This window comes from Panulirus ornatus, chromosome 32, assembly GCF_036320965.1.
Source record: "Panulirus ornatus isolate Po-2019 chromosome 32, ASM3632096v1, whole genome shotgun sequence".
Lineage (NCBI taxonomy): Eukaryota > Metazoa > Arthropoda > Malacostraca > Decapoda > Palinuridae > Panulirus > Panulirus ornatus.
Window position 1 is genome coordinate 2,308,803 of NC_092255.1, and position 25,451 is coordinate 2,334,253.

The 25,451-nt window shown below is 36.9% G+C and overlaps 1 protein-coding gene across 1 annotated transcript in view; it reads left to right on the forward strand.

Annotated features, from left to right (window-relative positions):
• The first annotated feature begins 970 nt into the window (after window positions 1-970).
• The window catches only part of LOC139758972 (ribosomal protein S6 kinase delta-1), a 51,781-nt gene continuing 27,300 nt past the window's right edge, over window positions 971-25,451 (forward strand). Inside the window, exons 1-8 of the mRNA XM_071680823.1 lie at window positions 971-1,066; window positions 3,103-3,260; window positions 4,308-4,419; window positions 6,430-6,491; window positions 10,180-11,147; window positions 20,733-20,845; window positions 22,534-22,686; window positions 25,233-25,360. Coding sequence (XP_071536924.1) covers window positions 971-1,066; window positions 3,103-3,260; window positions 4,308-4,419; window positions 6,430-6,491; window positions 10,180-11,147; window positions 20,733-20,845; window positions 22,534-22,686; window positions 25,233-25,360 — 1,790 coding nt within the window. The remainder of the gene's footprint in view (window positions 1,067-3,102; window positions 3,261-4,307; window positions 4,420-6,429; window positions 6,492-10,179; window positions 11,148-20,732; window positions 20,846-22,533; window positions 22,687-25,232; window positions 25,361-25,451) is intronic.

Genomic DNA, 25,451 nt, shown 5'->3' on the forward strand with positions numbered 1-25,451 from the left:
TTGTCAATTCTTGTAAGCAGAAACCAAAGTAGCATTTATACAGCTATTGCAAAAAGTAAAGAGAACCAACTTTTTATATTCATATGCCCAAGCCAACCAGTGTAACTTTGGGGTAGTAACAAGTAGATTCTGAAAGATAATGATGAGCTTTTGATGAAATACCTAATACTGTCAAAATCAAGTTCATGGTGTTTCCAGGTTTTAGAATTATCAGTCTAGTTGAGAAACTTCAAGTATTATTATTATTTATTATTATTATTATTATTATTATTATTATTATTATTATTATTATCATTATTATTATTATTATTATTATAGTCAGGGTTCCTTTTATGAGTACCTTCATATTAGGTTACACTCCACGAAGGAGCAGGGAAGTGATGGATTTCCTTGGAGCGAGAAAGGCCTCGACAAGACTTTACTCCTTTCCGTCCATTGACGATGATAATTGGAGGGGCAACCGCTGAAAGGTAACTTGAGTTCAGATACCACGAAATATTTCTTTATAATCTTTATATGTCTATTACAGTAACAAAGTTTGTTCAACAATGCAGAAAGAGTTTAGAAATTTCCAAGGCTAATCGAAAGCGCCGGCAGAACGAGTAAATAAGGTAACAAAATTTAATGGTCATTGGTGAGGAACATTCAATGATAGATCGGAATTTAATCATTAAACACAGCTGCTTTATCCTTATGCACATTGACCTGGCCTTCGTCCTAACTCTTAATAGGTCAAAAGTCGTACCATGCTATTCAAAGGTCATACAGTAATGGCTAAAGTGTAGCGCTTTATAGAATGACCAATAATATCATGATCTGTATTTCAAAAAAATATATTTTGGATTATTCTGAGTATTCCCTTTGTGTGTGTATGTTAGTTGGGATATAATTCGAGGAATTAACTTCTTGTGATATATTTACCGTTAATGTATTTCTTGGGGCGGAGTTGATCCTCTTGGTGTAAACAAACATGGCAGCCAAAACAGATCAGTGGGTTAGAATATTTCAAGTGGAAGAAACAAAACGACATACGAAAGGCTACACAATTTACCAAGTGAAATCCACCGTAAGTAGGAGCTAATGAGACATCCATACGGTAAGAAACAGTATATATTTATGGCATATATGGCTTAGAGGAGGAAGAACTTGTAGCTTGGAGGAGGTGGGTATCAGGGAGAAAGTGGCATCTCTGGCCTTCACCGGGTATCATCATTTGTTGGTCAGCAGCGTAGAATTGCTATGGAAATTGTAATAACCTCACGTTCACGTTAAATCAATGTATTTGTGGATTGATGGACGTGTGGGCCGTGATGGGTTGTCGCCCCCCATCACATATCCCGACACTGGCACCGGGAGGTCGTCCCTTGGCCTGATGGAGTCTAGGGAAGTGCCACGTCCAGGAGTCATGCCTCTCCCTCATGCTTGGCAATATACGAGACCTACCTGTTGTAGTAGACCGGTGCTCCTGGCTGGAGAGGCTACTTAAAGCTACTAATTAGTACGTATTAGGAACTGCCAGGATGGATTTCTTGGATTGGCTCAGGTTCGGCAGAGTTCTGTCTGTTGCTGTATGTGGCTGTGGAGTAAAGTTCCAATTTAGGGACATTTTAATGGACTTCCTATACTTGGTACAAGGGATGTAGACGCGATGCATAATTTAAGCTTAATTTTTTTATCTGAAGTGAATATGATAATCAGGGAAGCGATGATGATCCCAGAAGATGTAGGTAAAATATTTTAGAGGTAGACATGAAAACCTGACCTAGCTTCCCTTAGCAGCCATACCAGCATAAAGTTTTCATATTGGTAATGCTACATGTAGAATATGCAAATGTTATGGTGACATTCACATTGATATACTAGGAAGTTTGTTTGCTGTGTTCTTTGAGTGTGTACTTCGTGCCACTGCATGCAATCCCAGTAAAATGAAAGAATTGAATGAAAATGTAAAGGATATGCTAAAAAACTGAGCTAACACACCTTATTATGTGTAACCCCAGCAAGATGTGAAGGAGGAGGGTTGAGCATCTGATGCATATTCAGTAACAACTCATTATTATTCATGAAAAAAATACATGTTAATAGAAAGTGTAAAAGAATTGAACTGAATAATTTGAATATGGTGTACGATATCCCTAAAGATAATGTTTGATTTTCGTGCCAGAGGTGGTAAGGGAGAGAGGGTTGGTGGCTATTATGAGCCTTGTGATTCACATTTGTTAAAGACAGTTATCACGTCCTATGGTTACTGTTTACATGTGGATACACATATTTACATTTTACATATATCTTTATACTTAAAAGACACTTAGAAGTTAAACATTTTTCAAAATATTGGCACGATGTTCAAAATATTCCTAGGAAAGTGGCGTTCGTATGGTGCTCCCAATTTCTAATACACAAAATGTCATAGAATGACTTCTGGCAATTAAGGGTAAAGATATATGGAAAAGATAGTTTTATGAATACTTGATGTGAGCCCCCATCAGCAAAATGTCATCCTGTAGTTGGAGATCATACGATCTTTTTTTCAATAAATTTTAAGGATACCTGTTTTTTCATGTAATGCCAGACGTGTCATTGAAATGCTATCAAATGACACTTATAATACTTTGGTATTTGTATTGATAGTTGATCTTAAGGCTACTTTTTTGTATTTTTAAAAGAATTACAGATTAACCTGTATGTTTGATATTTTTGCCTTTGATTATGATTTTATGTCCAAAATCCAAGCAAAGAAATTCTTTAGCCATCCTTATTTATGTACTTAGTGCATTGAATATTTGATCAACAGACTTATAAGTTATAGATTTCTTTATCAATGAATTATTTTAATTTCACTATTCCAGCACAAACAAAATAGAAAGTATTTAAGTGCCTTGGGATTGTCATAAATTTATCAGGAGTTTATAATGACAATTTCCGGAGGGTCAGGTGCTTACATGCACCTTTTTTAGGGAAGATAGGCATGAGCCTCACACCTCCATGTATTTGGCATGAATCTAATTTCTAATTTTATGTGTTGGTTGGACCCCATCTTTGTACTTCCATCTGCTCAGCTGGACCCCAGCCCATAATTATGTTATTTGTCATTCTCTGCAGGTCTTCCCACGGATAAGTCCAGAAGCTTCAACATCAGTGGTAGTTTGGCGTCGATATTCAGAGCTTCGAAGATTACACAAAGCCATATCTGAGTTACACCAGAAGCTTGGCCTTCCAGGACAAGTACCATCCTTCCCTCGTGCCACTGTTCTTAACAGGTAGGCTTCTCTGAATTTAAGGGAAACTAACCTGTAACTTATGATTAGAAGACAACCAGATACTTGTCAACATTTTGTTCACATAATATCAAAGACCTGTTAGGAAAAAAAATGTATTGCCAATCATTTGCCTTCAAAGGTAGCATCAGTGGTTCAGTTAGATTTTTATCTCAGGCTTGGAAACTAGGGGATATACTTTTGTCGTTACACAACATGTTTGTTTGTCTTTTTTATCATATTTGATATATGAGTGTTCATATTTACCTTACATCTATGTAACTGGAACTCATTTGGGTCTGATATTGTATTTAGATAAAACAGCATAATAACTAGTGCACAGTTGTAGATGGAACCAAGTGATCCATCCGTATATTTGTGTGTTTTTGTCCCAGACTTCCGTTTTTGACAAGTTTTGCTTTAGTCTGGAAGGTATTGATGGAATTTGTATCATTAACCCACAGTTTACATAAATATCCAGTTGCTACCTTTGCTAATTCCCACTACATTTTCATTGGATCAACTATGTAATCTCTTAGGTTGCATGTTTCATTTAACTTTGGCTGGATATTAAAGTTTGAATCAGATCACAGTTTTCTCATCTGTTGTTTGTTTTTTGGAGAGAGTGGTGCACCAAGCACTGACGTATGATATTGAAACATAGATCTTTTCCTGTGATTTGCTAAATGATATGCAAAAAAAAGAAAAAAGAAGATTTAGAATATTGCAGTGATAAATGATTGTGGAGTTTTTGTTGGATAAGATGAGAGATGAGGATATTAAGGTGAAATATTGATATTATCAAGCTGTGATTTGATAATTTAAAGCTGGAGTGCTGAGTATATAGCAGTTTAGTAAGTAAGAGTTGGTGTTATGTGAGAACTGAGAAATTGAAGCACATTGTGTGGAAAACTGTTTAAAAGGAGGATGGATGGAGAAGAATGTGGGATCATATTCCATGACTTCAGTTCGTTAAAGAGGCTGTAGGTCAGGAGTTAATGATGATAGATAGATAGGTTTATTTATTGACAAATAACTGTTCTTAATTAGATTTGAGGCAGACGTTGTTGAAACAAGAAGACAAGCTACACTCAACCTCTTAAAGTTTATAGGACAGCACAGCCCCTTATTCACTTCAGAGCCATTCACCAAATTCTTTCAGGTAAGTACTTAAGTGATTTGTTTGACATATGAATTAGTCACATCTTAATTTTCAAAATGTTTTATCTCATGAGGTACATATTGATAATTAGAATGTACTTCTCAGAAATGATTGGATCAAAGGACTGCTAAGGTAATAATTAGAATGTTCTTCTCAGAAATGATTGGATCAAAGGACTGTCAAGGTTAAGGGCTATTTGTTGTTCAGTTTGCAAATACTGTATGAATAACTGTAAATACAGTGGTTCAGTGACAATAGATGTTTTGTTATATTGAGTTGCTTTACTATTGACTTTAGCATTTCACTAAACTTGATACTTTTGTTATGTGTTTTTCTAAGATTGTGTATTTTACTAGATACCAGTGGTAGGTTTAGGCTGTTCTAGTCAATTTTGGAAAAAGTGATACATAATTTATTTCCTTGCCACCATCAATTATATGCATCTTGTCTAAGCTTTTACTAACTAAAATCAACTGATGCTTTGATCTTGTTGCTCAGCCTATGCTTATTCAAGTGAAGTTGCAGTTTACCTCCCCCGCCTTTCAAAGCTTTACACACAAATATGTGTACTTATACCATAAAACTCCTCACCTCACCAGAACTTACCTGTTATATCCACATCTCTCTTGATGCTGGATATATTATGTATACATAGTTTAGGAATCAGTGTATTTTTCAGTACAGGGAAATTAGTCATGGAAAGTGAATTGTAACATGCCATACATAAGTAGAATATTACATAGAGGTAAGGCGAAGAATCAGGAGCAGGAAGTTTTGCTGTGTGAGCTGTCACACAGTTGTACTTGTAGCTGTACTTCTTATCCATATTTCTGCCTACTCTTGTTTTTCTGTGTGCCTGAGTATCTTTTGCCTTTGGTGATTAGCTCTTCACATTCATTCCAAATATATGTAAAGCTACCACATTACTCCAAAATTTTCAGAATCATGTCTGCTTTTGGATGTCCTTAGTCCTCTCAGTTTGAAAATTCTCTTAAAAGTTATTTCAGCCAAATGCTTGTTGCTGGTTATTCAATGATTCCAAACCAGAATCTTGCTTTCATGTTACTGATATTTTTATGAAAAAAGAAAAACCTAGTTTGCAGTGAATTGCAATTTGCCGACCAGAACATTTTATGTTCACAGATAATTATAAGTTGTCACTTTCTTACTTACAGAAAGGTTTCAAGTATATAAAGTTATGATACCATCATTATGTGGTGCTAGCAGAAAGTGGCATTAGGGATTATCTGCAGACATGTCTGTTACCCAAAATTTTCATTACTTTGCAGGGAGAAGGATGAAATTTTCAAGTTGTAAGCTGAGAAAAATAAAGGCCTGTATATTGATAAAACAATCCTCAGTACTAAATTACCAATGCTTGATAGATGTTTGAGTGATGTAAACAGAAGAGGGCTGGGAGCGTTACTGTCACAGATGTTGATGATCCTGTTACTTCAGATATGAATTAAAATCCTCCTCCTGCCCTTCAGACTTCATATAAATATACCTCAGTGATACGGTAAAGACTGTATGATAGATGATTGATATAAGATGTTTAAATGTACTTGTATATTAAGAGGTTCATATTGAATATTTTAACTATTACACCTTTTTTTCCCCCATTAGATCATGTCCCTACCTCTTTCAGCATCTCGTGTGATACTTCACCTAGGCCTGAGGCTTAGCTACATTTGCATTCTGCTGAATAATTTCCCACAAAATATGCATGCATCTATGCACTTAGTTCACCTACCTAAATAGGAACAGAGTGATTCTGATAAGAAAGAGATAGTATTTTCCCAAAATATACTACACCCCATCTTTCCTTTCGTAATTAATGGTGTTATATGTATCTCGGCTTCTAAGTTTACATAACTAACTTGCTTCTTACCATATAACCCAAGTCATGTAGTGATGTGTTTAAACTTTATCATGGGTGACATATTCATTCATATCTCTCTGAGATCCTACATGAAAAATTAATCTATAATAATTTGTGTTCTTCAACAGAATGAAGAGAACAGTAGTAAACCACCATCATCTGGTAAGAAAAAGAAGAATTCCAAGGGAAGGTAAGTCTTGATTCTATTTAGTTTTGTAATTGAGTGATTGAAGCTTTCTTGAGGGCATAATTTATGTGAGCCCTAAGGAATACACCATCTTTGTGAATATAATATTGCTGTTACCAGCATTAATAGCGGCGGTTAGCATTTCTGACCCTGATGCATTCATGGGCCACCCAGGGTGAGGTATATAGGTTTGAATCCAGGATGCCACAGTCAGTCCATAGTCAACCCAGCTATTCATCCACCCTTAGGAGTTGGTTGATAAAATGGGTACCTGGCTCAGGTGGGGCCAAGTGAGGATATTCCCTCTAAGGCTCAGTCCTCTGTTCTTAACACTACCTCGCTGATGCAGGAATGGCAAATATACTCATATATACATAAATGCCCACACACGCACATATACATACCTGTACATTTCAACGTATACATACATATACATAAACAGACATGTACATATATGCACATGTACATATTCATACCTGCTGCCTTCATCCTTTCTCGTCGCCACCCCGCCACACATGAAGTTGCACCCTCTTCACCCCATGTGGGCGCACGAGGTAGTGCTAGGAAAAGACAACAAAGGCCACATTTGTACACACTCAGTCTCTAGCTGTCATGTGTAATGCACCGAAACCACAGCTTCCGCTCCACATCCAGGCATATTCATGCATATTCACCTTTTTACGCATTAGCAAGGTAGCGTTAAGAACAGAGGACTGAGCCTAAGAGGGAAGATCCTCATTTGGAAAGTATACATTTGTTGTAATATGTGGAGGAAAGATGGGGAAATGAGTACATTTACAGTGTAGAATGTAAAACAGTTATGAATACAAAGCAAGTGAGTTTATGAAACCTCAGTTAACTTCCCTGTTGAAGGGCATGTGCACAGTTACTATTGTGAAGATGGCTTTACTTCTGGCTTATTCTTCCAAGAAATGCCCATGTTATTGAGCGATAACATTTGTTTTTCGCTGCATATGTATTGCCAGTTAGAATTGTTTAATGAGTGATTGAACCAAATAGGCTTTTTGCATTAAATGATCGATAGTTGTGAAGACATGGGTGTGGATCCATAAGAAGGGGTTAAGAGAAGTACTTTCAGGTGATTTGGTGATGTGGAGAGCATACTTGATGATCAGATTGGAGAAGAAAATGTAAAATCTCAGTAGAATGAAATATAGTAAAGGACAGACAGCCGTCATCCTGGAAGGGTAAAGTAAGGGAATATAGAAGGAAGAGGACCAGGAAAGTGTGATGGAGATGTAGCATGCTAGTGAGGTATCATTAGATACAGCAGCTTGGAAACATTTCTGTTATGGCCATTCCCCTTCAGGAGAACATTTCTAGGGGAAACAAGCTGCCAGAAATATAGATAGTAGATAAACAGTAAAAGCAAAATTTTCAGTGTTGTCAGATAGGTTTCAGGATATGTTTATATTCATTGCACAGGTATTGCCAGATTCTGCCTGCATGAGGTTACATTACAAGTGAATAGTCACCTTCAATGAGGTTGTATCATTGTCATTCGACGAAAAAGAAGTTCACTTTCAACCAGAAATTTTTGTTTTTAAAGAATCACCATGAATTCCCTGCTAGTGATTGTAGTGCAGCCTTTATGCTGCAGAAGTCATGTGAAAGGAGTCCTAGGTTTACATAATGGTTGAAAATTCATGTTATCCCTTGCACATGCCAGACATGAGTGACAAGCAGCTGATTTATCCAAATATTCACATAACCTAGAAATATGCCTTTCCCAACATTTGAACTATATTTCTTTTTTATGTGAAAAAGGTACTTTCAAAAATTTTTAATTTGAAAGAAGTCAGTATATAATCTGTCACAACATTGTAGTAATGACTTGATTTGTAGATCTTTAGGATGTAAATAAGAATTTAAGAAGAATGTATGAGATGGTTAGGGCTGAAGTCATATAAAAGGTGCCTGTATGCACTGAATCCACCTCATGGAAGTGGTTATGAAGTTACAGCTGGTAAATAGATGGTAAAAAGAAGAAGCAGAAAATAGATACCAATAAAAGCACTGGTTTAACTGAGGAGACTGGGATGTTAGATTCTATTGAACAGTGGAAAGCTCAGCATTAGGAGTGATATATTTTAGGAGTGTTTGGTTAAGTTGATGGAATGGATGCTGATATATCACAGAGTATTTAAAGATAGGTAAGCAGCTAGATATTTAAAGAATGTCTAACCTACTGATGAAGTGAGTTGTAGGTGTGTAACAGTCAAAATTACAAGTTTTTATGCCCTGGAAACTGATATTCATAGATTCATTGGTAAAGTAAGAGTGGGCTTGAGGAGAGATGAATATACCTGAAGGAGGAATAGAAAGCTTAGTTGAAAATTCTGGTTGGAATTCTGAAACAGGTTGGACATGTGAAATGAAAAGATGTATGAAACATATTAGATAGAGTATAAAAGAGGTCAGTGGAAGGAAGACAGTAATCAAAAAATTAATTGTGAAATGAAAGGGTAAATTGGGGGATATATAGATGAGATAGTATTTAGTAAGAATATAAGTAGTTATGAAAGGAAGGAGATTCTCCACAAACACCGTATTGGATAGTAGATGGCATAATGGAAATGTACAGGTATATCGACGTGCTGTCAAAAAATAGATAAATACCTGTCTATATTTATGTATTCATTTCCAATACAACCTCCACTATCCTAGAGGATGTTTATGCAGGATCTCTCCTTTAACAACTCACTTATATTCTCAAACTTGACAGTCAGAGAATGGATGGGAGTGGATGTGGTTTTTCTTCGCATGTTCCTGTGTGTGTGGCCAAGTTTGAATAAAAGTAGGTGTATTATCTTTAAGCTTTATTTTGAGGTAGAAATTTATATTCTCCCTTTTAGAAAGTTGAAATACAAAGAGGAATATACATGCATTACACATGACAGTTAGAGACTGAGTGTGAACGAATGTGGCCTTTGTTGTCATTTCCTAGCACTACCTCGTGCACACATGGGGGAAAGGGGGGGTGCCATTTCTTGTGTGGCGGGAATGGATGAAGGCAGCATGTGTGAATATGTACATGTGTATATATGTGTATGTATGTTTTTTTTTTTTGTTTTTTTTTTTCAAACTATTCGCCATTTCCCGCGTTAGCGAGGTAGCGTTAAGAACAGAGAACTGGGCCTTTGAGGGAATATCATCACCTGGCCCCCTTCTCTGTTCCTTCTTTTGGAAAAAAAAAAAAAAAAAAAAATAATGAGAGGGGAGGATTTCCAGCCCCCCGCTCCCTCCCCTTTTAGTCGCCTTCTACGACACGCAGGGAATACGTGGGAAGTATTCCCTGCGTGTGTGGGCGTTTATGTATATATATATGTGTATGTGGGTGGGTTGGGCCATTCTTTTGTCTGTTTCCTTGCACTACCTCGCTAATGCGGGAGACAGCGACAAAGTATTATAGATGATATAGATAGAAATACATATTAGAATCAATGAGGAATTTCAAGCCAGATTTGATTGTGTTACATATAGTTATATGTGATTCAGGTTTTGCCGTTGAAATTTTTTCTTATGAACTAGATCATGGTCAAAAATTTGAGAATGCTGATGTCTTCTTAGATTGACATTAGGATATTACAGTCTTTTATTTGAAAGTTCATAATGAGCTCTGTATTTTTTTAGTAAGCAAATGTACATAAGAAATATTCCTTTCCAACAGATCCAAGGAGGCCGAGTCTCTGGCATCAACACTTGGAATACAAGAATCCTCCTCACTGTATTCCCAGTTGAGTGACACTGAGGATGACTTTAGTATTTGTTCCAGTCTTGACTCCCCACAAGCTGTTGGACCATCTCCACCATTGCCAGGTGGCATCAGCATTCCACCAACTGAAAGTTTAGCATCAGATGCTGCTGTCTTAAATGATGGTTCCTGTGAGGATATAGATGCATATTTGAAATCAGTTAAAGAGGACCATGCTGGGGTGCAGGATGTCTCAAGTATTTTGCAAAGGACCAGCATAGATAAGTATAATTCTAAAGAAATTAATCAGAAGATTTCACTGAACAAAACCATTGAAAATAAAAGAAAAGAGTGCAGAGTAAGTGATCTTAGTTGGGACATGTCTTGTGGGAATGGTGTAGAAGATAGTGTGTTTAAATTTCCTACAAGAAATTGTGATGTTAGAAAGGTTGACAGTGATATCCTAAATCATGTGGAGAGACATGCGTCAACATCATCCTTGTCTAGTTTGTCATCACAGCCTTGCTGTGTGTATGAGAACCCTGTGCATGATTCCCCCAAGCAGCATCACAAGTCACAATTGAATGATGAAGCACCAAAAGTATCAAACGGGAAAACTACAAGTTCAACACCTGTACAAGAGACCCCACCTGTAAAAGAGACCCCGCATCATGTACCTCCTCTTGATGTTACAAGACGGATGAGTAGCAGTGACAGAAAAAATTCTGTACCCCTTACCCCTCTTACGCCTTTAACTAAAACTGTCACTCCGGTCATCCCAACACATAAAGTTCCAAGTCCACAGGAGGTAGCAAACACTCAGTACATATTTGTTGCTGCTCAGCAGATCAATGAGGCGCAGCAATATGAGCAACAGAAGGACTACAAGCAAGCGTTGAATATGTATCGGGAAGGAGTTGGCACCCTTTTGCAGGGAGTACAAGGTTAGTGTAGTCTTTAAATTTCTTTAAATATAGACCAGAAAAATGTGTCAGCAGTTGCATTCCATTAGAAAGAATAAAAGTGGGTTTGTGTGTTGTACGTAAGAAACTTTTAGCTCCATGCTAGATAAATCACCAAACACATCTTAAGTACCAATGAATGATCAAGTTATGATTACCACTAACTGGAAGGATTTGCCAGTCAGTGATAAACACTTTTTATTCTTATTATCATGAATGTTCTTGCCTTCTCATGTTCGAGATATAGGCCTTCTCTAGTGTTCTTACTTTTTATTAATTCCCCAAGATTGTTGAACATTTCTTCCCAATAATATGTATGTTTTCCTGATAAAGTGGATTTAGCAATGAAAAAGAATGGGAAAGGAAGATGTATTTTTGTTTTGTAAGAAATTTCTTTTCATGACAGCATTCTGTTCTGTGCTCTAAGGCCAGAGCCCTTCAAAATTAACCCAGAGGTAGTACCTGCGTACAAACACACACACAAACATCTCTGGTTTAGCAGTTAGTGCTACTGACCATAATGCATTCACAGGCCACCCAGCCACTCATTATCCCCTTGGGGTTGGTCAATAAAATGGATACGAGCCACAGGCCAGGGTGTGTATGTGTTTGCATATATACATACAAAAGTGTAGAAACACATATATACACAAGTGTAAAATGTCTCCCTGTATCACACAAATAGGAATCACACAAAGACGTACATGCACACAGTTGGTCTGATACATGCTGATGAAATTCAACTGAAGCATGTGGAAAGCAGTGAGGATGAAACAGAGTAAAAGGAGGCCTCAGTATGATTATCATGTAGCAGGAAATGGAGGGACTTGGAGTTGGCATCATCCCTAATCTGTTGCCAGAGTCCCACATTAGGAGAATAGTAAGGGAAACAAACTGGCTGAAAAATATCAGAAGAGATTTTAAACATTTTAATTAGGAAATATTCTGCAAGCTGTTTTATCCTCCTTAAAGTCAAAACCAGAATATGCTTGTCAGGTTTGGTCACCACACCTAAAGAAGCACAAAAAAGCTAATAGAGAAGGTTCAGTGGAGGGCAACAAAAATGGTACCAGAAAAAGAGAGCAGAGATACAGAAAAGGCTAGAAGCCTTAAACTTGCCCATCATGGAAGAGTGAGGGGTGACCTGGTTGCAGCCATTAACTTTTGAACACAGTTGATGTAGACAGTAAATAGTTTTTCAAAATATATTGAAATAGGACAGCCAGTGGACAGATGAAATCAAGCAAGTGACTTAAAAAGATTGAATAAAGTACTTTTATAGGATAAGAGTAGTGGATGAATGCAATAAGCTGAAAAAGGGTGTGATAAATGTGGAGAGCATACAAATGTTTAAAAGGTTGTATGATAGAAGAGAATGTTTAAAAGATAGGACCCCATGAAAGTAAAACTCTCTTCCAGTGCAGTACAAATATGTGGGTAAGTACATTAACCCTACATGTCACAGAATTCAGTTCAGATAGGCAGGAATTAAGAGCTGGAAAAGCCTCCTTTCCTCCAATACTTTCCATAAGAAGGAGTCAAGTGGAAATTTTTTCCTCAAAGACTTAATCATGTGTATGTAATGCAACTTTGATAACAAGGGAAATAATGAACTTGTATGAAAAGAGGATGATAACACACATAGATACATGTGTCTATAATATACACACATAGGAGTAAAGACATTGTACATATATACAAGGTTAAGGGGCAGCAACAAGATTGTATAACTTTTTCTCGATAACACACAAATAGTAATCACACCAATGCATACGTGTGGATACATAAATTACCATACTTCTTAGATTCAAGACCCCATTCTTTTGGGTTCCTGCAGTGTTCAGAAAGCTGATCATGTCTAATAGGTGGGAATGCAGGCCAAGAAATGCAATGGCCCTGTTTGTTGTTTTCTCATGAGTGTTGGACTTTTGAATAGACATTCAGTGGATTCAGCATGGAAGATGCATGTTGGGGTCTGCAAGATATTTCTGTACATATTTCTGTACATATCCCTGGGGATAGGGGAGCAAGAATACTTCCCACATATTCCCTGCGTGTCGTAGAAGGCGACTAAAAGGGGAGGGAGCGGGGGGCTGGAAATCCTCCCCTCTCGTTTTTTTTTTAATTTTCCAAAAGAAGGAACAGAGAATTGGGCCAGGTGAGGGTAGTCCCTCAAAGGCTCAGTCCTCTGTTCTTAACGCTACCTTGCTAATGCGGGTAATGTCGAATAGTTTGAAAGAAAAGAAAAAAGAATTTTTTGTTTTAATCTGTTCACGGTTTTTGATATGTATGTAATGTTGGATGGCATGGGGCAAGAGTTTTTACCACATGAACATAGTTGGGTACTCAGTTGTGATTTTTTATTGCTAAAACTTTAAGAAGAGAAATGAGGAAATGTAAGTCATCATTTGAGACAGAATTTGTAGGAATTGATGCAGCATACCCTGTGTTAATAAAGGTGGAAATATGATAATACTGGTGGTAGAATGGTCAGTTTTTATCAAGGTATAAGGCATATGTACGAGTAGGAAGAGAGGAGAGCGTGGTTCAAAGTGAAGGTTGGTCTGTAGAAGGGGTGTGTGATATTACCAGCCTAGGGATAGGGGATAAAGAATGCTACTCAATTATTCCTTCTGTGTTGTAGAAGGCAACTGAAAGGGGTGGGAGCAGGGCTGGAAATCCCCCATCTTGTTTTAATTTTCCAAAAGAACAAAGATGGGTGCCAAGTGAGGATTTTTTTCACTGTGGTTCAGTTGTTTGTTCTTGATACTACCTTGCTAATGCTGGAAATGATGAATATGTATGAAAAAGAAAGAGTGCAAGGAGTAGCAACACTGTTTTCTGTGTGGCGGGGTAGCAACAGGAATAGATGAAGGCAAGCAAGTATGAATATATACATTTGTATATATGTATATGTGCATGTATGGGCATTTATGTATATGTGTATATGAAAGGATGGGCCATTCTTTGTCTGTTTTCTGATGCTACCTCACTGACATGGGAAATGGCGATTAAGTGTAATAATGAATATAAATTATTTATATATATTTGTATTTATTGTACTTAATCGCTGTCTCCCACGTTAGCGAGGTAGTGCAAGGAAACAGACGAAAGAATGGCCCAACTCACCCACTTACACCTGTATATACATAAACGCCCACACTTGCACATATACATACATATACATTTCAACATATACATACACAGACATATACATATATACACATGTACATATTCATACTTACTGCCTTCATCCATTCCTATCACCACCCTGTCACACATGAACATAATCATACTTGAAAAAAGATTTTGAGCTATTGGGGCCTGAACATACAGGAGGGTGAAAGGCTTGCAAGGAATAGAGTGAATTTGAACGATGTGGCAAAAGGGTCAGCATGCTGTCACTGGACTGAACCAGGGCATGTGCAGCATCTGGGGTAAACCATGGAAAGGTCTGTGGGGCCTGGATGTGGATAGGGAGCTGTGGTTTCGGTGCATTACACATTGCAGTTAGAGACTTGAGTGTGAATGAATGTGGCCTTTTTTGTCTGTTTTCCAGGCATTACCTCACTGAAGCAGGGGTAATGATACTTTTTCCTGTGGGGCATGATGGTGCCAGGAATGGATGAACACATGCAAGTCTATGAATATATATGAGAGGTTTCTCGTGGAGAAATCTGCAGAAATTTCTCTGAGGTTATAGTGTGATGGTGCAGGTGCAGAATCTTCCTTCTGTGGAGTTGGATTAGGTGGGCAGTGTATAGATAAATAGCATTTGCTTACTTACTAGATATTTAGAAACTTTAAAGAAAAGAATGATATGAATTTGTATCTAAAATAATCCACTCCAAAAATATGTTTCATTCCAGAAATATTTGATTTAAGGATTACCTTTGTGCATTTGTGGATAGTGTAAGTTTCTTTGAAGTAGCAGCTTATATGGCTTCCCTTATTTCTTATATTCTTAAATATGGCAGATTTTTCCTTTTGTATGAGTACCATATCATGTTAGATGCCAAGGAAATTATTGTTTACAGTTGTTGATAGAGTTCATTCACTATGTAGGTAAGTCTTTAGTACTTGGTCTTCATAACATCTTTTTTGAAATTATTCTTCTTTACTTCTCATGAATGACTCAGCTTGTATGAAAGTTCATTTTTATTTTCAGATTCATAGATCCTTTCATAGATACTAGAGCTAGATTATGAACAGTGATCAGAGTTCCCTCATCTTGGTTGCAGTATACATTGTAAATTTGGTTTCTATATTTGTATGCAGCTACTTCTCCTGAGGAACATACAAAAAAGCGAGGTAAACCAGTGTTACAATTCTTGTAACTGTCTTGCATCATGTCGTTGTTTTAGCGTGGTTTATTTCTCTTTTGCTGCAACATAGGCATGAGGTGTCATGTTTTTCCCTAACTTATTTTTATGGGATTAGAGTAGAAATTATTAAGTAAGATGTAGAAAATATTTTTAAGATTGTTTTGCCTTATGCTACAGTTGCTAATATTGCCTTTGCTCTAAAGATGAAATATTTTATATAGCTAGTATGTTTTTATAGTGCAAGCATAGTGTTTCTGTAGGTGTTAGCATGATGAACCATGAATTTTGATGAAACAATTTTTTGAGACTGAAGATTTTAAGTTTACATTAAATTTAAGGCTCATTGAAAATGGGTAAACAGAGGAAGAAACACACTACACCATATTATTGAACAGAGATGTTAATAGTCATGTTAGTCATTTTACATGTTCTTACTATCCCCACTGGGCCTTCATGTAAAATAAGCTTTCTTTTGTTAGTGGTTTATATACGATGGAATATTTATATATTTTTTCATGCACATTTGCCATTTCCCGTGTTAGCAAGGTAGCGTTAAGAACAGAGGACTGATCCTTAGAGGGAATATCCTCACTTAGCCCCCTTATCTGTTCCTTCTTTTGGAAAATTATAGCTCAAGGAAACAGATGCAAGAATGGCCCAACCCACCCACATACACCTGCATATACATGAACACCCACACACGCACATATACATACCTATACATTAGTATACATACATATACATGCTAGAGACTGATTGTGAACAAATGTGGGGTGGCACCAGGAATGGATGAAAGCAGGCAAGTATGAATATGTATATGTGTATATATGTATCAGCGAGGTTGTGCCATGAAACAGCCACAGAATGGCCTATCCACCCAAATACACCTATATATACATAAACGCCCATACACGCACATATGCATACATATACATATCAACAAATACATACACAGACATATACATATACACACGTCTATATTCATACTTGCTTGCCAGGAAAAGACAAAAAAGGCCACATTCATTAACATCAGTCTCTAGCTGTCATGTGTAATGCACCAAAATCACAACTCCCTATCCACATCCAGGTCCCACAGGCCTTTTCTTGGTTTACACCAGATGTTTCCTACATCAGTGAGGTAGCACCAGGAAACAGACAAAGAATGGCCCATCCACTCATTTACATATACATGTACATGAATGTTCATACATGTACATACATATACATATCAATACATACACATACACAGACATATACATAAATACACCAGTACATATTCATACTTGCTTTCTGTCATCCATTCCTGGTTTCACCCATGCTCCACAGGCACCAGCATTATCCTTGGGGATAGGGGAGAAAGAATACCTCCCATGTATTCCCTGCTTGTCATAGAAGGCAACTAAAAGGAGTGGGAGTGGGGGATTGGAAATCCTCCCCTCTGGTTTTACTTTTCAAATAAAGGGGACCATGTGAGGGTTTTTTCCCTTTATGGCTCAGTCATCTGTTTTCGACGCTGCCTTGCTGACACGGGAAATGTTTCATAAGAATAAAAGATTGTAATCTGGGAGGACAAAAATGGGTATGTTTGAAGGTACAGTATTCCTAGCAGTGTTAATGGAAGTGAGGCATGGCTAAAGATAATGCAGAGGAGGATGGATGTTTTGGAAGTTAATTGTTTGAGTTCATTATGTTGTGTGAGGTTATTTAATCAAGTAACTAATGAAAGGGTAAGAGAGAGGTGTTGTAATAAAAAGTGTGGTTGAGAAAGCTGAAGCAAGAGTGTGGTTGAGAGAGCTGAAGCAGGTGTGGTGAAATGGTTTGGACATATGGAGAGAATGAGTGAGGAAAGGTTGACAAAGGGGATATGTGTGTCAGAAGTGGATGGAACCAGAGAATGGGGACTTTAAATTGGAGATGGAAGGATGGAGTGAAAGAGATTTTGAGTGATCAGGGCCTGAACATGCAGGAGGATGAAAGGTATGCATGTGATAGAGTGAATTGAAATGATATGGTATACTGGGGTCAATGTTCTGTCAGTGGACTGAACCAGAGCATGTGAAGCAACTGGAGGAAACCATGAAAAGCTCTGTGGTGTCTGGTTGTGGTTAGGGAGCTGTGGTTTTGGTTCATTACATATGACAGCTAGAAGGTGAATGTGAGCAGGTTTAGCCTTTCATCATCTGTTCCAAGCGAATGTGGGAAATGACAGTCAGGTATAAAAAGAATGAAATAAAAGTTATTAAATGGTGAATTTTACGCTGAGCCTCCACACTGGCACAGTGTTCACTTTTGGCTTTGGGACATCCATCCATCTACTTATTCATTCTTCTTAAACCAACACCATTAGCTACTGTATGGCAAATGCTACACAAACAGGATTTTGATTGATAGACAACTTTGGTTCTCTATACATAGTGTATTGCTAGATAGATGAATAGGATTTGCTTGCTTAACCTTTGTTCTTTTGGGAAAAAAAGATTATTAACAGTGCATATTTGATGTTAGATCTCTTTCACACCTCTGTCAGTCATGTATCGTTTCTCCAGCACTGTTTTGCTGTTTTAATACTGATTCATCAATATTTCAGAACAACTTTACTCAATTAATAACACCCAGTACTTCTAACACTGTTTCATTATTAACATGGTAACATTTCATTATTACATAAGTATATAAGATACATACATCTTCATCATTATCAAATGCATCCCCCATAATACTGCAGATTATTTTAGCATTGTGATATGCTTCAGCATACAGAACCATCTTTACTCCTGTTCAGATGCAAGTTATCCACTTTTGTAACACAATATTTTTTCAACACCTATCATTATAATCCTGTACCACTTTATTCATTTTTACTTTATTTATTCATTATTTCCTGCATTAGCAAGGTCGCATTAGGAATAGAAGACTTAACTTTCTAAGAAAATTTCCCTTAGCTCCAACCTTTGTTCCTACTTTTGGAAGGTAATGATACAGGAAGGGAGGATTTCCAGCCTCCCACTCCCTGAAACTTCATATTTTCTCAGAAATATTTTTATTGTATGAGTAAAGACTTTTTCTTGAACATGTAATATTATGCTATCAGTCAGTTACTCAGTTTTTTATCTGTACCATCATAAGAGTCAGGGAACTGTATTAGAAGTGTTTTTAACACTTACAGATTCAGTAGACTACTCAGTTAACTTTTTTCATGTTAGAATTTCTCAGTAAATCTGGTAGATTTTCCTGAAGGAAAATCCAGTTAAAGGTTTGCTGTATTAAAGTTTTTGCACAAGTGGGCTTGACATACAGACTGGCTTGATTATTACTTTTGGTAATTAGATTGATATTCATCACCTTTAAGTGGCCGCCAAATCACATCAAAATCACATTATCTTTCTGTAGGACAGTGGCCAACATTGTATGGTGTTTTCATTTATTTTTCCACATTTCATGGGTATTCTGCACAATCAAACTCCTGTGTGGTAGTTGAATGGATGATTGAAAGAACAACAGTACTTATATACAGTAGTTTTCAACAGGTGTAGATTCCTCCCAGGTGATTTGGTTAGAATAAAGCACATCATTCAAGTGTGGTGGATTAATGTAAAAATGTAAAATGTAAATATGAGTGCTCTGGACATAAGGCTTTAGGGTGCATTGGAATAAACTGTATTTTGACATAGTAAAATTTTGCAATTTCCTCACATGAAATCTGCCTTCTTTTCAGGGAATTGGCACAATGTTGTATGATGTGCTATGTGCAGAACTAGCCTCTGTTTGCAGAAACATTTTGATGTGGTAACTTCTCATTTAAGATGATGCTTTTATACATAGCGGGAGACAGAGTAATCAGATGTATGAATTTAGTTGGGTGTGATATGCTTTAATACATTTGAAGGAAGTAATGAGATCTTTATTGAAAGTTACTAGAAATAAAGAAGCAAACAAGGAAGTCAGAGTATTTTGAAGTGAGAAATAAACTTAGGTTAATGATGATTCTCTATGAGGAAGCATAGATTAATGATGGTTCTGTGCAGAAACAAATGAATAGAATTAGAAATATTAGTATTTGTAAATATTCAGATACCAGACACAATCACCCAGACTGCAAAGTTCATGTCATATATTTCATACTCTGTATCATCCAGTTAAATGTGCTATAAAGATTTCATTCACTTACTAATGACATTGCTTTACATGGTCTTTTTGTTATTCTTTTTTAGGTTATGAAATAAGTGCTATAGTTACTTCAGACATATACACTTTAATTGGAGGATCAATCTCGTGCTCCATTGATATGAAACATAGTATGTATTGTCATGAATACTTTAAACATACTCATCATACCTAAAGTGTGTGACATTGTATGCATCATTTGAACCCAGGAACAGATTATTTGCCTTACATGAAAGAGCTAATTGTGGAAGACACATAGACATGAAATCATAGTCCATGCTCTTAGTCGGGCATTGTTTTAATATTGTTGTCCATAGTATGTTTGTGTGTGGGTTTTGAATGTATGTTAAAACTTAATAAATAGTTATTACTTATATACTGGTTGCATTTGTTTGCCTTTCACATGGAAACCCATGCACTCCTTCCTTTGGTAAAGTTTGCTCTACTGCATTTGCACACATTCATAGGACATACAGTGTGGTTTTCCTTTCTTGCAAATGTATTGTATGTTCTTTCTTTTGTGCACTTACTCACATGTCATTTGTAGATTATTAGAACATATTTGCAGCATGTGCCACTTATCATAATTTAGTTTTTTTATCAAACACTTATAATTCCATATTACATTTCTTACCAAAAGAATGAAAATGGTATATTTCAAGACTGAAAATTTATTTTGCAATTACTAATAAAAGGTAAACACTTATGTGAATGTTCTCTAGTGCTGGTGGAGGGTTGACGCAAGGTGGTGTTATGACTGTTGTTTGTGGTATAAGTTTAGGTGTAGCATAATATTTAGATGATCCTGATTTCTTTGTGAGGTTCCTTTTGTCACATGACTAGAACTTATTTTTTATGTTCAGGTTAATCAAGATTACTCCACATAGCATACATATCCATGCATCAAGTTTGTTAATTGTGATTATTTGTGTATGGTAGATTTTGTGGTCTTGATGGATAGTAAAGTTAGTCAAGTGTAAATGAATTTTATGATATAGAGCAGGTTTATTTTATAAGAACTTAGGTTTTGCACTTCCTTTTCTCATTGTAACTGGAAGTTTTCAACTCTGGATTCCAGGAGATGGTGACGGAAGTCGTAGGGAAGCTGTTAGACGGAAAACTGCCCAGTATCTACAAAGAGCAGAGCAGCTGGTGGCTCGTCTCACTCGCAAAGATAAGAGGAAAGAGCAGGTTGTTCAGAACAGAACAGTTGTTTAGATTTTTTTATGACACGATTGAGTGTAACTAATGAGATGATTGGATTTAGGTGTCAGGATAGATCAGCGATAATGTTGAAGGCTAGAATGATGGCATGTGTGCAAGATGGGAACAAGTGAAAAGAGCCTGGAGATGATCAGTGACTCTTGTGTTTTGTCCATCCCACTTTCTCATAGAATGGCAACTTGAGTACTGAATAAGCAAATCTACTGAGACTGCATAGGGAAAGTAAATGGGCTACATAGAGATTGTTAATGGATTGCTAAATCAGGCTGTCTTTTCACTTTATTTCTTGCAAAGAAGTCCGTGTGTCACTCAAGACACTTGAGTGTAGGTTAAGGATGTGTGAGTGATGTTGCAGAGGCTCTATGTAGATCCTTCCCATTACATTGGGAATGTAGTAAGGAAAATAGGCATACTTTTATCCAAGTAGCTGTTTCCTGCTTTGATAGCTTTGTACCTAACAGAGAATCTTTTCAGGTTTATGAATTTTCCTTGATGTCTCAGTTAACTTTTTAGAACCCAATAGCAGTGTTCAAAACAATCCTTTATATATGTTTTTTCCATTTCACAAGAAAAGAAGATTGATTATCTAATTGATAGATTTTTATCTATTGACAGCTTTGGTAGCTCTGTACTTAATGGAGAATCTTTTCAGATTTATGAATTTTGCTTTATATCTATGTTGATTTTATATCTACATTATATCCCTAGGGGTAGGGGAGAAATGATATTTCCCACGTATTCCCTGCATGTCATAAAAGATGACTTAAAGGGGAGGGAGTGGGGAGCTGGAAATCCTCCCCTCCAGTTTGTATTTTCCCAAAAGCAGGAACAGAGGAGGGGGCCAAGAGAGGATTTTTCCCTCTTAGGCTCAGTCCTCTGTTCTTAATGCTACCTCGCTAATGCGGGAAATGGCAAATATGTGTGAATAAAAGAATCTATGTTAACTTTTTTAGATCCTAATAGCATTGTTCAAAACAGTCCTGTATGTATGTTTTCCCATTCACAGGAAATGAAATATTCCCTTTTACATATTTCTACTGAAGTCTGTATCACTGAAAGTTTTACCATGCTATTTGAAGAGAAAAGAGATTTGAATTGTTGAAAGAAATTAAATTGAATTAACTTAATAAGTTTATGAGGAAATACTGAACAGGAATCTTCTAGAAATGTGGCATACACTTAGAAAGAGTTATAATTGTCAGTGACTTGTTTCAGCTAAAACTTAAGTTGATGAGCTCTAAGAGATATGCTAAAAACCAAACTATTATGTCTCAGGACCTCACAGGCAAAATAGGGCCATTCAGTTATCCAGATTGAAAGCCTAATATATGCAAAGCCCAAGAATGGATCTAATTCCTATTATGTGCAGAATGCAGAACCATGCATGATTTAGAAGGACTTTAAGATGAGATATTTCAGCTTCAGGGACTTTAGATATATATGTAGTTGTGCTTCTGACTCATAACCCTTTTATGTATTTGACATTTGAGGTGATGCATATTGCTAGCTGTAATACTGGTGTTTTTCTGTAACCTCAGATGCTCATTTATGGAATTTGCACATTAAATGATGGGCTGTTAACGCACACCTACTGGATCAATCTCAAAACAGTTCCATTTTGCAAAGTGCTTTTTCTATGTATTGTGTTCTTTTAGTGCCCAGATGGACCCCCACCGGAGACCAGCAATAGTGGCGAAGGAGGACTCAAGTGCCGAGCATCAGATATCCAGAGATATCGTGTAGCAGGTTTAGCAGGATCTGTTATTATTGCCACAGATACTACAAATGGTGACACAGTTGCCATCAAGGTACAATAGCTAATAAAGATGTTGAGTCATATTACCATTATTACTAATATATATAAACCCAGGACCCTTTCTGTGAGCTGTAGCTTTGAGGTTGTGCTTCAATCAGAAACAAGGACATGATGGACTCTTGAGAAGTGAGAAGTGATGATGCATCCTCACCAAAGGTGTCTTTCACTTGTAAGCACAAGTAGGTAGGCTCTGGTAACACTAAGTTATATAAGTTAGCTTGACAACAACTTCAGTGATTTTTTTAGAGTGAATCTTGAGCTCCTCACCAACCTCATGTAATCTACTTTCATTCTTACCCCACTTGAGTCTGGAACTCTCTCCCTTACATATTTTAACGTACTTTCTCAACTCCAGCAGAAGTACCATCCACTTCTTTGCTCTCATCCTCACACTTACCCCAGACTTTACTTCTCGGATATTCCCAAACGTTCTTCCCCCTTCCCCTGAGCTTAGTTTCATTTAGAGCCAAACATCAGGCTCTTCATTCCAAACAAATTACTAATCTTCCTCATCTTCTCATACTTGTTACATCCATGCACATTCAGATGGTGAGATTGCCTCCGAGATCTGTGCCCTTCTGAAAAAAGTTACTTATTTTCTCCGTGTAGAACATATCAAAACTAATGACTATACTTTCCTCGTTGTGTGGGAGGGTGTTGAGTGGATGGGTAAGGAAGGAGCTATGCTGACCATGTAGATGCTCCTAATGTGTGTAAGTATTCAGTAGTTATGATTACCCAGGCAATAATATATTCTGTATGCACTTATTCATATACAGTTTATGATTCCCTTTCAAGGCATGATTTCACACTACACATATGTATATTATATATATCTTGTACACATCTTATGTATTTTTTTTTACATGAACCCTACATATGTTTTATATGTTTATATGCTATTTATACATACAAACATTTTGTCTTAACTGTTCACTGTTTCCTGCAATGGCAAGTTTGTGTCAAGAACTAACATAGGTAAAAGGCCTCATTAGCTTACATGTATTCTTTAGCTGTCATGTGTAATGCACCAAAACCATAAGTCCCTATCCACATCCAAGTTCTGAAGACCTTTCAATGGTTCCCCTGGCTGTTTCCATATTCATTGGTTCACCTTTTACCCACCTGCACATTCAAGCCCTGAGCATTCAAAATATTTTTTGCTCCACACTTCCATTTCCAGTTTGGTCTCCCTCTTATCCCCTCCACTAATGACGTATTTCCTTTGTTGACCTTATTTATTTATTTCATCATACTTTGTTGCTGTCTCCCGCGTTAGTGAGGTAGCGCAAGGAAACAGACGAAAGAATGGCCCAACCCACCCACATGCATATGTATATACATACACATCCACACTTACACATTTTTTTTTTTTTTTCAAACTATTCGCCATTTCCCGCATTAGCGAGGTAGCGTTAAGAAGAGAGGACTGGGCCTTTGGGGGAATATCCTCACCTGGCCCCCTTCTCTGTTCCTTCTTTTGGAGAAAAAAAAAAAGTATATGTATACATACACAGACATATACATATGTACATGATTCATACTTGCTGCCTTTATTCATTCCCTTCGCCATATATCTTTGTTGACTTATCTTCATTTATTCTTTCTGTGTGTCCAAACCAATTTAGCTCACCTTATTCAGCTCTTTCAACCACACTTTTCTTATTACCACATCCTTCTTTTACCCAAACATAACTTTATATACATGAATGAATAAACAAGGAACTTCATATACACCAAAAACATCAATTATTAAACCCCAGAAATGATATCTTTAATTTGTAGACAAAATGTAACAATGAGCACCAACATTTGCCTTCTTACTCAGATGACATATATGCACCCTCTTTGACATTTTGGGGGTGACTGAGATGTGTGAAATGTCTTTGCACCTGTAGCAGTATGCAGCTAGTGACATCTATGGATACCTGTTAGAAGCAAACTTTAGATGAGATGTTAAGCAGAACTGTAAAGCTTTTATTTTTCATATGATGAAGGGGACAGGGCCATAAGGTTTGTCACAAGACAAAGGGAGCAGTTCAATCATAAAGTATCTCACTCACTCCACCTCATACTCATGTCACACAATGTCCCATCCCTCAACACATTAAATAAACACAGTGACATCACACAGCCTAAATGCACTCCCTCATTTAATTCAAGTCACTCGTTTATACTCCAGCACACCACTCCACAAATCATCAGTTGATATCAGAAACATTAGGAAGTTTCCTTTAATGTCATGGAATGCTTTTCACTGACACCTTTTGATATGCTCTTTCATATAGCATGGTTAATAGTGATAATTTCCTCATCTGAGAATTATATGAATTTTATTAACTATAAGCATGATATTTGTAACTGTTCTTCATGAATTTAATTAGAGATTGCAAGTGCCCTAACCATTCTTCCTGTGCCCTTCTTAGATTGCATTTGTCATTTTGATCCTTCAAAAATGGTGATTCATGAAGTTTTTCTTCAAAACTGCATTTGTCATTCAAAACCTCTTCCCTAGCTAATATGAAATTCAATTTGTAGGTCCTCATCAAGAGTGGAAGTGGCAGTGGCGAGAAAACTATCGTACCAAAGAATGTTCCCTTTATGCTGCCAATCATTCGTTATCATGAGACGGATACTGCCATATACCTTGTGCTCAAGTTTATAAGGCAAGTTACCACTTTGATCACTTTCTTCTTGGTGCCTTTTGGTATTTTTTCTCACATCTGTGGCAGGTAGTATTATTTAAGTAATGTTTGT